Source organism: Sorex fumeus, unplaced genomic scaffold, assembly GCF_029834395.1.
Source record: "Sorex fumeus unplaced genomic scaffold, SorFum_2.1 ptg000093l, whole genome shotgun sequence".
NCBI classification, from domain to species: Eukaryota; Metazoa; Chordata; class Mammalia; order Eulipotyphla; family Soricidae; genus Sorex; species Sorex fumeus.
This window is the reverse complement of record NW_026606150.1, coordinates 3,350,743-3,364,734: the sequence shown is the minus strand read 5'-3', so window position 1 is coordinate 3,364,734 and position 13,992 is coordinate 3,350,743. Positions and strand designations below refer to the sequence as shown.

General features: G+C 47.1%; 1 protein-coding gene across 2 annotated transcripts in view; it reads left to right on the top strand.

Moving 5' to 3' along the window:
* The window catches only part of LOC130039815 (phospholipase A and acyltransferase 3), a 29,397-nt gene extending 25,422 nt beyond the window's left edge, over window positions 1–3,975 (top strand). For both annotated transcript variants that reach the window (XM_056131742.1, XM_056131743.1), the window contains exon 5: window positions 3,713–3,975. In XM_056131742.1, the coding sequence (XP_055987717.1) occupies window positions 3,713–3,814 (102 nt within the window). In that variant the 3' untranslated portion in view covers window positions 3,815–3,975. The remainder of the gene's footprint in view (window positions 1–3,712) is intronic.
* Window positions 3,976–13,992: the final 10,017 nt, after the last annotated feature.

The following is a 13,992-nucleotide window of genomic DNA, read 5'->3' as shown; positions in this document are numbered from 1 at the left end:
ACATCCCACCAATGGCTCACACTCGAACGTGGTTTATTTAACACAAATTACAGTGCCAGAGTCAACACACCAAACAAAGGCCCCAGGAAAACTCATTTGGAATAAGACTTGGGTTTGTGCTTCCTTGTTTGCAAATCTAAGATCTCCAGCCATTATTTTATTTGAGTTTTATCAGCTTTTACCCCTTTGATAACAGGGTGACAAGCCTACATTCTTTTTATGTGTTTTGTTTTTGAGTCACACCCAATGGTGCTCAGGGCTTACTGCTGATTCTGCTCTCAGGAATCACTTCTGGCAGTGTCAGGGGACCCTATAGGATGGTGGGGATCCAACCTGGGTCGGTTTCATGCAAGGCAAGTGCCCAACCCGCTGTACTATGGTTCTGGCCCCTGCATTCTTGATTCACCCTGTGCCTTGCAGGTTATTGGGCGGTACCTGTGACCTTTGTCCACTCAATGCCAGGAGCGCTCACCCAGTGCTAGGTATAGAGATGGGAAAATTTCCCTGAGGCCAAACTCACCCCAGATGAGAACAACTAGCCAAGGGGCCACAACCAGCATAACACCTGTCGTGGTCAAATGAAAATGGAATTTCCACGTGTGACTCAGCTCACTGAAGGTGCTGGCTGCAGAGCCCAGAAGGTGCTCGCATGTTCTTCCTTGAGGATGCTGTCAAAGCAGCAGCAAGAGCTCTGCTTTGTCCTTAGTGGAGTGAACATTTCACATGCTAACATGGAAGCTTACCATGTTCACATCCAACATATTGCTGTGCCATCTGACATTATTAACAAAGCTGCCAGATGGTGAGAAACACGGGTCGCACTGTTGGCACCAATGTGTTACTCGGCACAGGGGTCATGGCATAAGACTAGGGGGTCAGTCAGGAAGACAGCAGAGTCCTGGGAAGACAATTAGACAGGAAGGGGGCCACAGCTGGAAAAACTATTAACTGCTACACATATGTACGTGTGTGTCCTCTTAGACCAAAGACCCATCTCTGGAGAAAGCCACGATATCTGGATGGCCATCAATTGCTCTGTGATATCTGCGTGTCTGTCTGAGTAATACTAGGCATGGCTGCCTGAGTAATAATAGTAGCAACATTTTCTTTTGGTTGTTTTCTCAGATGCTCTTGTTTATTTATTGATTCTGAGCAATGCCTTGTGGTCTTAAACAACGAGATAGACTCATTCATCATTTTCTTGCCAAAACCACATTTTATTTTATTATTTTATTTATTTATTTATTAAAAAATTTTTTTAATAGTGAGACATCATGAGGTACAGTTGCACACTTACACATTTTTGTGCTTGGGTTTCAATTATACAATGATCAAACACCCATCCCTCCACCAGTGCCCATTTCCTACCACCATGGATCCCAGTATCCCTCCCACCCCCCAACCCCCCATCCCACCTTGTCTCTATGGCAGGGCATTCCCCTCTGTTCTCTCTCTCCTTTTGGGTGTTGTGCAAAACCACATTTTAGAGACATGGGGTTGATATTTGAAGTTAGCAGATGCAATCTAGTTTGGATTTCCAGGGCTGAAGCAATAGATAGAACAGCAGAGAAGAGTTTGCCTTGCACACAACCAATCTGGGTATAATCCTCAGCACCCCCAAGGGTCCTCAGAGTCCCTCCAGGAGTGATCCTTGAGCACAGAGTCAGGTGTAAGCTCTGAGCACCACTGCGTGTGGCCCCCAAAGCAAAACCAAAACAAAAAAAGTTTTGATTTAGGTTCCTGGAGATTTCTGTACTTGTCTTTCTTTGCCTTTGCTTCTTTCTGCAGCACTTTGAAACTTTCATTTTTCAAGTAACACACGTACAATGGGAAAAGCCAAGTAGCCCTCAGAGACGTCTGCCCTGGCTGTGCCTCTCCTACCCTCGTCATTCCTGTCCCTGTCTTGAGGGGCAGCCATTTTTCTATTTGGAGTAATTTACTTTGGCATTCACTTATTTCCAATTCTCTTCCTTTGTTTTGTTTTTGGGTCATACTCGGCAATGCGCAGGGGTTATTTCTGGCTCTGCACTCAGGAATTACTCCTGGTGGTGCTCATGGGACCATTTGAGATGCCAGATCAGTTTTTTTTTTTTTTTTGGTCACACCCAGCAATGCACAAGGGTTAGTCCTGACTTTGCACTCAGGAATTACTCCTTGACAGTGCTTGAGGGACCATATGGGATGCTGAGAATTGAACCTGGGTCGGCCACATGCAAGGCAAATGTCCTACCCGCTGTACTATCATTCCAGCCCCCCAGATCAGTCTTGTGCAAGGCAAACGACTTACTCACTATGCTATCACTCCGACCCTTATTTCTTAATTTCTAAACAATAATAAGTGTACACCACTGATTTATCATTAGAAAACTTCAGCTATGTTCCTTGGCTTCTTGTTATAGTCAGTGGAGATTAAATTACTGAATGCTCCCTCCCAGCCATTCTCTCAGCAGAGTCTCATGGTACATGTTTAGGTCTCTCTGCTAATGCTGAGTTTTACTCACGAAGAGATATGATGATGTACTCCTTCCCTTTTCTGGGGGTGATAGGATTGACGAGTTTTTTTTCTACACCCTGAGATGCTCAGGGGTTACTCCTGGATCTGCACTCAGGAACTACTCCTGGTTGTACTCGGGGACCATATGGGGTTCCAGGGATCGAACCTGGGTCAGCCAGGTGCAAGGCAAACACCCTACCCATTGTTCTAACCTGGGCCCCCTTTATTTATTTTGGAAAGGAAACTGTGGTTCTTTTGACCTGGCCTGGGTCCTGGAAGGACTGTTTGCTCTGAAACCCTCAGTACTTCTTATCTCTTGTTTCCACTTGACTGGTCAAAGTTTCCTAGTTAGAGTTCAAGGGTTTGAGCAGAAACACCCTTCTGCTCATTCCAGCCACCCAGTCCTTTTTCTCTCTGGGAGCCCCTCAAGTTTCACTCTGCTTAGGAGTTTGTTTTGCTGTCCTTTGTCAGTGTGGTTTGTGCTAGTTTTCACATTCCACATGAGTGAAATATGTCATGGTCTTTCCCTTTCTGACTTCAGCATAATCACCTGAGTTCACCCATTTTGTCCCATTTCACCTTTTCTTCATGGCAGAATAAGCAGTGTACTACCACTTACTCTCACTTTTGCAATGCCTTTTCTCCCTTAGTACAAGAATACCAGCCAGTTGTCCTTAATAATTAAAATGCTTCATGACTAATCATAGTTGAGTCATCTGAGAATATGTACGCAGCACCTGGCAGGACCGGGCACTGGGATCAGGTTGATGGAGGATGGGTGTGGTCTGGGCACTCCTGGGACCCACTGTGCCTTGCGTATTTATTTATTCAACAGCAACTCCTCTGGACTTCAGGCTTGACTCAAGAGCTCCTCCCCAATGACCCAAAGCCTTCCAACTAGGCTGACTTCTTCCCTCTGTCCTTCCCAGAGCCCCATGATGGAGATTTAAATGCTTTAAATAGCCACAGGGCCAACTGAGCTTCCTCCTTTTCAATCCCGTGTGTATTTCTGGCCAGCTGGCTCTGTCTCTGCTGCTTTCTCCATCCAATCCTCTCCCTGTGCATTTCCCAGCCAATATCTGTTGACTTCTTGAGCTTTTCCAGGCTAAGGGGCATGTGAATCTTCTCGAGCTCAATGTTCCTGTGGAAGGCACAGCCAGTTCTGGAATTCCACCCTCGGAGTCTGATGCGTTTTCTCTCTCTCTCTCTCTCCCCCAGGTCAGAGATGTCATCATGGCTGCTGGCATTGCAGGGGTGGGCTTGGCAGCCGTGGGCCTCATCGGAGTCATGTTCTCAAGAAACAAGCGGCAAAAGCAATAAGTGGAAGAGACTGGCCCATCAGCCACGACTTTATCTATGAAGGGGAATTGGATTGGCTAGAGGGTTTGCTTGGTGGGTGAATTCTATTTTATAATAAGGCTTATTTTCACAGAATAAAAATAAAGCCCAAAAGTGAGGGCTTGACTGGGGTGTAGCAGCAAGACCTGCCTGGTGTGAAGTTTGTGGAGGTCACAGCAGGGCCCCCTATCTGTCCCTGAGAGTCTGCACGCTGGACTTGGCAGCAAAGGGGCCCAGCTCCTGTTATTATCTCAAGTGTGGGAGTTTCTGGCTGTGCGGGTGACCTCTGGGATGCCAGGGAGACTGGTGTGATTGACACACAAGAGCGGCCAGCCAGGACCCGTGCTGGAGAACTAGCCCCCGATGGTCTGGCCTGTATGTTGATCAAAGCCAACAAAACCAACGCCATATGATCCTAGAACCTACTCTTGCCTATTTGGGGAAACCTCCCTCACCTCTCCGTATTTTTCCTTTGCCTCGCAGCTCCCCCCTTTCCCCTCCAGCTCTCCTGCTGCTTAACCACCCAAACTTGTCATAAGGCCTGGGCCCCCACCTCCAAATATCCATTCATTCATCCCCATCACATCACTTCCCCAAGGTGGAATCTGATTGGCTCCCAGTCATCACATGCACTCCGCCTATGGAATGGGTCAGGTGACCCGACAGAGCCAATCAGCCAATCAACTCTGTGAGCCGGAGACCGGGGTGTGTGTGTGTGTGTGTGTGTGTGTGTGTGTGTGTGTGTGTGTGTGTGTGACATGCTACCAGGCTTCCGCTGACCGGCGTGGGTGGGCTTGTGGCTGGTCCTCTTGCTGCTGATGTCTTTGCTGCCAACTTTCTTGGGAGGGCTGGGGAGCCAACTGGGAGGTTTCCTGGCAGGTCTCTTGAGATCTGTCGCTGCAGCTGCCGCTGGGCTTGGCAGACTTTCCAAAGGACTGTTTCTGGGAAGGGCTGCCCAGATATCCTCTCCTGGAGCCAAGTGCCCTTCCCTCCACAGGGCAAAGCTTCTCCTCCATCTGCGTGTGAACGTTTTCTCCCTCGGCCCCTGTCGTCTGGGGACCATCTGTCTGTTGGAATCCTGGATGCCACGGAACAAATGACTCCATGCCAGCTCCCTCCTGCTTGGCTCCAGGATAAACGTGGCACCACCCACACTCCGGTGGCATTAAGATTAGTTTCCTCCCCGGACACTGCCCTTTGGTTTTGCCTCGGGTCTACTGATATGACATCCCGGGCCAGGTCCCAGCTGCCCAGACGCCAAAAGGCGGGTGTCTCACTCTCACGTGGCATAAGGTGAGAGAATGCATGGAGAGCAAGTCTCCAACTAATGCTGGCTGAAAGGGAATGCAGAAAAACAAGTGCAAGAGAGCAAGACAAAACCTTCTAGTTATTTAAGAAAAAGAAAAGAAAAAGGAAATTTGGGCGGGAGAAATAGGAGTTAAGACATTTGCCCTGTTGTAATCTTGGCACCCCTGAGCACAAAGGTGGGGGGGTTATGGATTGTAGAAATAACCTGTAAGATGGAAGAATGAATTCCAAATCACCACAAATAGAATTGCATGAACTGTGCCAAATAAAAGGCATTATATGGATTAAAAATAAGGAACTGAAACGATAGTACAGCCTATGGGCACCTGCCTAACACTGCAGCTAGCCTGGGTTCGATCCTGGGCACCCCATATGCTCCCCCAAGCTGCCCAGGAGGCAATTTTGAATGCAGAGCCAGGAGTAATTCCTGAGCACAGACCCATGTGGCCCAAAAATAAAAGTAAATTTAAAAAAGGACTGCCAACAAAAAAGGTTAAAGAGAAAAGAATGAACTTTTTTTTTTTTTAATTACAATGAGTCTAATGGTCTTTACAAACATTGCAGTCAAGGAGAAAAAGCAAGGCTGTGTGAAAATTGCTTTGAGTTTGAAAAATATGTCAGATAAAACAGCTACATTTGAAAAACAGTTATAAGAGCAACTGAGATCATTGGGGTAATTTGAATATGGACTGGATATTAAGAATTAGGCTTATGTAAACACTGATCTTAATTTTAAGAAAGTGCAGATAAAGAGGACCCTACGGTAATTCTTTAAACTAGAGGGCTTAAACTAGAGTATATGAGTGGCTGTTGCACTAACCTTTCTAGTATGTTCTGGAGGTGGAATATTATTTTTTTCTTTTTGGGTCACACCTGGCGATGCACAGGGGTTATTCCTGGCTCTGCATTCAAGAGTTACTCCTGGCAGTGCTCAGGGGACCATATGGGATGCTGGGAATGGAACCCAAGTCGGCCGTGTGCAAGGCAAACGCCCTACCCGCTGTACTATCTCTCCAGCCCCTGGAGGTGGAATATTTTACATTAGTAAACATTTTTTTTTCTGCAATAAAAATGTTACCAAAAAAATCCCAAAAAATGTTACATTGTTACTGCAGTGGATTATATAATGATTTATAAAAAATAGGACAAAAATACACATCAGGCAAGTAGGAACTAAAAATTTCTAAAACTATGCTTGGAGCAAGAGAGAGAGAGAGAGAGAGAGAGAGAGAGAGAGAGAGAGAGAGAGAGGGCAGGGGCTCAAAGGGCAAAAGTACAGGCTTTGCATGTGGGAGGCCCAGTTTGATGTTTGACACTGCAGGGTCCTCTGAGTAATGCTGGAGTGAGCCCTGAGAATATCCGGGTGGTGCCTCCGGTAAAAGCTATATCAACAAACGCTGGTGTGACTACATTTACATTAGAAAATATTAGGCAAAAAAAGAAAAAGAATAAAAAACGTAAACACAGAAAAAAAAAAGAAAATATTAGGCAAAGATTACACTAGATAGAGGATGGAAATGTGGCATAATGATACATATATTTAGTTTAGTCCCTGGCTCCTGGGTCAGAGCTACGAACCCCCTAAAAATGTCCTGGATGATAAGAGTTTTATGATTCACAATGAGGCCCTTTGATTGCACTGGACAATGTGCTGATGGGCAACTTTGGGTGGGGACCCTAGATAACCTTTTGATGGCCTTGGTCACGAGGAAGTGTTCAGCCCCATGGCCTGGGAATGCATGTGAGGGGCCACAATCTGCTGTATGAGACTCTGACCGAGGAGATCTGGTGGGTGGCTAGGTTGGGAGCAGGTGGAGGTGCTGAGCTCGCGGCTGACCCTGAGAGGCTGGGGACACTCCTGTCCCCTTGGTCCTACACAGCTGTTGCCTGCGGGGTCCCTGAGCTGTGCACAGGCCAGATACTGTCTGTCAGGTGTAGGTCCTCTGAGCTGTGCGGGCTGTGCTGTCGGGTCACAGATGCTTAGATGGGTGCGGGGCCCTCTGATGTGCGGCCCTGTTGGCGTCTGATGTGGGAAGGGGCAGTTCCGTGAGAGCAAGCCCTTCGCTGAGGGCTCAGCCTCACTCTGGGCAATTGGGGTTAGACTTGAATCAGCGTGAGAGTCAGAGATTGGCGATTGGGGCTGGAAAACACTCCAAAAAGTTTCTGGTAAAAATAAACTTAAGACAAGTCATAACCTTGCCCCGGGCCCCCGCGCCAGGCTGTTTCATTCTTGGTGCCCTGGAGGGGAGCGGGTGAGGTCCCTCCCCACCCCAAGGGATCCTGCCACGGCAGCCAAAAACCTCCAGAACTCAACCATCACCATGCTCACAGCTGCTCTCCAAATGCTTGGGGGCAGGGGAGCCTCACTCATGAATGAACCTATTCCTAGACATCTCATACCCCATACCACTCATACTCCAAGAGTAGCGCACCGCATTTGAGGGGGTTTAAAGTAGAAGGCAACCAGGGCCGGAGCGATAGCATAGCGGGTAGGGCATTTTCCTTGCATGCGGCCGACCTGGGTTCGAATCCCAGCATCCCATATGGCCCGCTGAGCACCGCCAGGAGTAATCCCTGAGTGCAGAGCCAGGAGTAACTCCTGAGCATCGCTGGGTGTGACCCAAAAACCAAAAATAAATAAATAAAGTAGAAGGCAACCAATTTTAGAGGGAAATATATTTTTACAAATAATATATATATGTGTGTGTGCGTGTGTGTTTGTGTGTGTGTGTTTGTGTGCACAAGGCTCACTCTTTAACAACATGTTAGTCATCTCATAAAGGACTTAATGGCCTCTGGGTGAAATACAACAATCTTCACACGCTTTCCTCTAAGGAAGCTTTTTTGAAGCATATTCAGCAGTTTATTCATAACAAACAATACAAAATAAATTATTTCAGTTCTGCTTTGGGGCAGGAGTTGGGGTTTGGGATGGAAACATTCAAAATATAGGGGCGGGAAGGCATAACGGTGGTGAGATTGGTGTTTGAATATTAAATGTAATCAAATATTGTGAACTACTTTCAGTCACAGTCACGGTCCTCCTGTTGTTCACCAATTTGGCTCGAGTGGGCCCAGTAACGTCTCCATTGTGAGACTTGTTGTTACTGTGTTTGGCATATTGAATATGTCATGGGTAGCTTGCCAGGCTTTGCCGTGCGGGAGAGATACTCTCGGTAGCTTGCCGGGCTCTCTGAGAGGGGCGGAGGAATCAAACCTGACTCAGCCGGGCTGGCTGCGTGCAAGGCAAACGCCCTACTGCTGTGCTATCGCTCCAGCCCATGAACTACTTTATAAAAATAAAATAAAATAATTAAAAAAATAAACTCAATAGGAAAATAGCATTCTAATATAGCCTATAATTACTCCTAAGAAAAGTCTCAAAACAGTCTTGGAGTATAGTTCAAGTGGTAGAGCACAGGTTTCACACATATGAAGTGCTGGGTTTCATTCCCAACACTGAATGTTCCCCCTGAAACACCACTAGATGTAGCTGTAGAAGTCCCGACAAATGAACCAACTTAATTAAATGAGAAATTTATAACAAAAAGATAGCTGGAAAAATCCTTTCCTTTTAGAATATTTAGAACACACTCTTAGTAAATTAGAAAACCCAGACTTAAGGCTTGGAGGCCAGCCACACATGCTAGGGGAAAAGGAAGCTCAGATAGAGAAGGGAGCACCAAATAAAGGGTGTTGGAAAGATCCTCCCAGGATGGGAGAAGCATGCTGAAAGTAGACTATGGACCGAACATGATTGCCACTCAATGCCTCTTTTGAAAACCACAACACCCAAAAGGAGAGAGAGAACAAAAGGGAATGCCCTGCCACAGAGACAGGGTGAGATGGGGGGGATGGGGGATGGGAGGGATACTCAGACCTGTGGTGGTAGAAAATGGGCACTGGTGAAGGGATAGATACTTGATCATTGTATAACTGAGACCCAAGCACAAAAATTTGTAAGTCTACAACTGTACCTCATGGTGTTTCACTGAAAAAAAAAAATTGAGAACCTCATCCCATAATGCAGATTTTCTTGAAAAATAAAAACAGGGGCTGGAGTAATAGCACAGCAGGTAGGGCGTTTTCCTTGCAAGCAGCTCAACCCTGGTTCGATCCCCAGCATCCCACATGGTCCCCTGAGCACGGCCAGGAATAGTTCCTGAGTGCATGAACCAGGAGTAACCCCTGAGCATCGCCAGGTGTGACCCAAAAAGCAAAAAAACAAAACAAAACAAAACAAAAAAAAAACGATTAAAGTAAAAAAATAAATAAAATAATGAAAATTAGATAATATGGGGCATACAATTATAACAAAAATATCATCTTTCAAGACGGGAGCCATGTTGGCAAAAGCACTTAGAAAATTTGCTGCATCAACCCCCACATTAGGAAGCCAAGGAGGAACGACAGAATCATGGTGGGGAGCATGAGTCCCCCATTCCTCCCCCAAACCCGCAAGCAGTGAATCAGCAATAAGAAAGGAAGGCTTTGTGGGCTCATTGCCCCAGGATGTGGCGAGAGATCACACATCGTCTGAAGGAAGGTGGGCACGGAGGTGACAGATAGCAGGGGGCAGTCACGGGGGCATCAGGGCTGTCAAGTGTCCTTCCTCACTCCAGCCAACCCTGGGGAGGGAAACTAGAGACAAGACAGAGAACCAACACCTTGACCCAGAGTGGCATAGCTGAGTCGCTCCACACACCGGAGGGGAAGGTCACAGAGCAAACACTTTTTTATTTTGCCTTTTTTTTGAGGGTCACACCCCGCAATGCACAGGGGTTCCTCCTGGCTCATGCACTCAGGAACTACTCCTGGCAGTGCTCCGGGGCCCATATGGGATGCTGGGAATTGAACCCGGGTCGGCCACATGCAAGGCAAATGCCCTACCCACTGTGCTATCACTCCAGCCACAGAGCAAACACTCTTTTGACTTATTTGTTCATTTTGGGGTGACACCTGACTGTGCCCAGGGAGTATTCCTGGCTCTGTGCTGCTCAGGGATCACATGGGGTGCCGGGGATCAAACCAGGGTTGGCCATGTGCAAGGCAAGTGTCCTTCCTCACTCCTTCCCAGAGAAGAACTCCCCAAACTCCCCTTCTGGGAAATCTAAGCATACTGACCGTGGACAGCTGAGTCCGAGACTTGGGACCTCCAAATAGAAGGAATAACAGTGGGACAGCCCACATGAGCTGGGTCTCCCCGAGCACAACACGAATCTAGTCCAAACCCTCCGCACTCCCTCCGCTTTCCTCAGAAGAAGCTGCAGTTAGTGCAGTTTGAGGAACATCCTGGGAGTCACTTGAAGCGCTGGCAGCCAAAAAATGAACCCACAGCGCCCCCTCCTGGAAAGAAAGTCTAAAGCAGCTTTCCTAGATTTTATTTATTTAAAAGGATGATTTATTTATTTGGGTCACACTTGGCAGTACTTGAGGGCCTTTTCCTGCAATACTTCGGGGCCCATTAAATTCTGGGGATCAGACCTGGGCCTCTCACATACAAAACATGTGATCCAGACTGTTTGAGTCATCTCCCTGACCCTTATCTAGAAACAAACCCAAAGAGACCCCAAATTGAAGATGTTTATAGAACACACAAACGCACAAACAAGAATATAACAACAAGTAACTCAAGATTTTCTGTCAATGTAGTATCACAGGGAGAGAGTGACCAAGATCATGACCTAACAGAGAATTTAAGCTGCTCTCAGTAGGAAGGTGAAAGATATAAAACTCTCAGAAAACCTGTATATTGAGCTTCTAAATTAAATTAATGAGCAGAAGGAGAATTTTGCCAATGATATTGAAGCTGTAAATGATAATCTAAAAGGGTCTTGGTATGGGAGGAATTCAATAAATGAGTTGAAGAGTTCGACAGAAATTTATTGGAGATCAAATTAAAGAATGAGTTAGCAAGCTTAAAGATGGCAACCTGGAAATAATTTCCAACTATTAATATATAATAATTCAGGTGGAAGAAGAGAGATGGAGATCTAAAAAGGGAAAAAGCAGTAAGAAATACTGGAGATACATTCCGGGGGTTAAGGCACAGGGACTGGTCTGGGCACAGATTCATGGGGACAAATGAACATAAAGATAAATCATCAGAGTGTATGGGGGGTAGCCAACGCAGTACAGAAAGAATAGAATATAGCTCTATTTCAGGAAGCAAGAAAAAAAATCACCGATATAAAAATTTAACCTTTGCTTAAAGGAACTAGATAAAGGGGGCCAGGAGATAGTACAGCAAGTAGGTAAGGCTCTGGCCTTCTGCATGTGGCGGATCTGGGTTTAATCCCTCCTCCCTCCCTCCCTCCCTCCCTCCTTCCTTCCTTCCTTCCTTCCTTCTTTCCTTCCTTCCTTCCTTCCTTCCTTCCTTTCTCCCTCCCTCCCTCCCTCCCTCCCTGCCTCCTTCCCTCCTTCCTTCCTTCCTTCCTTCCTTCCTTCCTTCCTTCCTTCCTTCCTTCCTTCCTTCCTTCCCTCCTTCCTTTCTTCCTAGCAACTCACTGCAGAGATGCCTCTGGACCTTGTGCCAAGCCGATTCCACCAGAACTCAATGAGAAGCCCAGGTACACGGGACCAGTGATTGCAAACTCCAGGCCTCCAGGGATAGGGGATTGATTGGTCCTTCCCATCTCCCTGCCCCATGGGACCCTGAGGTCACACCCACAAACTGCTTCCGGATGCCATTTAAGCGCATTAATGTCCACGATCCAGAGACTCACAAAAGAATCTCAGAACCGAGCAGCTCGCTGCAGAGATTTCTCCAGACCTTAATTATCTAAAATTTTAGAATTTCAGGATATCTCATGCTATTCATAACAAGCAATACAAAATAAATGATCTAGTGTCTGCCTATTGGTCAGGCTTGAGTGGTGGTAGAAAAATTCAAAATAATGGTGGTGCCAATGGAGTACTATGTAGCTGTTAGAAAAGATGAAGTCATGAAATTTACATACAAGTGGTATTACATGGAAAGTATCATGTTCAGCGAAATGAGTCAGAAACAACGGGATAGACACAGAAAGATTGCATTCATCTGGGGAACATAAAGTAACAAAATGGGAGACTAACACCCAGGAGTGGCCGAGATTAGTACCAGGAATTTTGCTCCATGACTTGGAGGCCGGACACATGTGCTAGGGGAAAAGGAAGCTCAGATAGAGAAGGGAGCACCAAATAAAGGGTGTTGGGAGGATCCTCCCAGGATGGGAGAAGCATGCTGAAAGTAGACTATAGACGGAACATGATTGCCACTCAATGCTTCTCTTGCAAACCACAGGACCCAAAAGAAGAGAGAGAGAACAAATGGGAATGCCCTGCCACAGAGGCAGGGTGGTATGGGGAGACTGGGGGATGGGGAATGGGTGGGAGGGATGCTGGGACCCGTGGTGGTGGAGGATGGGCACTGGTGGAGGGATGGGTACTTGATCATTGTATAACTGAAACCCAAGCACAAAAATTTGTAAGTCTACAACTGTACCTCATGGTATTTCACTAATAAAAAAAAAGTAATGGTGGTGGGATTGGTGTTAAAATATTGAAAGTATGGAATATAATCCATTATTGTGAGCAACTTTATGAAAATAAAATAATAAGAGAGAGAGAACACGGACTTCTCCAGAGGGGAGGAAGCCGTGAGTGAGATCCCAGAAAGGGAGAGAAAGGATTGGATGTTTCCGATTGAGATGTGGCAGAGATTGTGGACGGGGAATGTTGGCCTCTGCGTGTAAAGACAATGACATGAAGCTCTTCGGCGAAGAGTTGATGAAGGTAAGTTCCTGCCTCCACCCCAGAACCCCCCAGGATCCCTCAGGGAGGATGTGAAGGTGGGCACCCTCCTCTTCTGACTCCTGCAGGACAAGGCCTAAGGGTGGGTGTGAGAGGAGAGAGAGGGCTGGCGGGTGAGTCAGCTGGTGCCTCCAACCTCCCTCCGCACCAGGCGGGAGTGGGTTTGGGTTTCTACTGGGTCTGGAATGTGGGCCAGGGGGAGTGAGGGGCCTGCCCTCTGCCCTCTGCCTGACTCTGTCCCATAGTGGGGGTGGAGGTAAGCAGGGGCCAGAAACCCCATCTTGGGGGCTGGAGCAATAGCACGGCGGGTAGGGCGTTTGCCTTGCATGCAGCCGACCTGGGTTCGATTCCCAGAACCCCATATGGTCCCCCAAGCACCGCCAGGGGTAATTCCTGAGTGCAGAGCCAGGAGTAACCCCTGAGCATCGCCAGGTGTGACCCAAAAAGCAAAAACAACAACAACAAAAAAGAAACCCCATTTTGTTCTTTTTTTTTTCTCTTTTTGGTTCACAGTGGAATGAGACCAGTTGTAGTTACTGTTCTTCCTGCATTAACATATGCCTCAGAGACCTGGGCCCTATGCAAACAAGATGAGATCAGGTCTCCCAAAGAAGAATAGAAAGAGCTATGCTTGGAATATCATGTTTCACTCAAATGAGAGAAAGAATCCAGAGTTCTGACATCTGTCGACGATCAAGGATCAGGGACGCTGTCTCATATGCCAAGGTGTCGAAAATCAGATGGGCTGGTCACGTAATGAGATTTAAAGACGACCGTTGGTCTAGAGCTGTTACTGATTCCACGGGATGTCAAAAGACCGCGTGGCCGCCCACCTACCAGATGGTCAGACTTCTTCGTGAAGATCATGAACGATCGGTTTGAGGCCCTTCATGTTCCCGGAGCGAACAGATGCCATTGGGCTACACTAGCACGCGACAGGGACAAATGGAGACGTTACTAGCGCCCGCTCGAGCAAATCGACGACTAACGGGAAGTTAAGTGATTAAGTGATTGGTTCACACCCGGTGATGCACAGGGGTTACTCCTGGCTCTGCACTCAG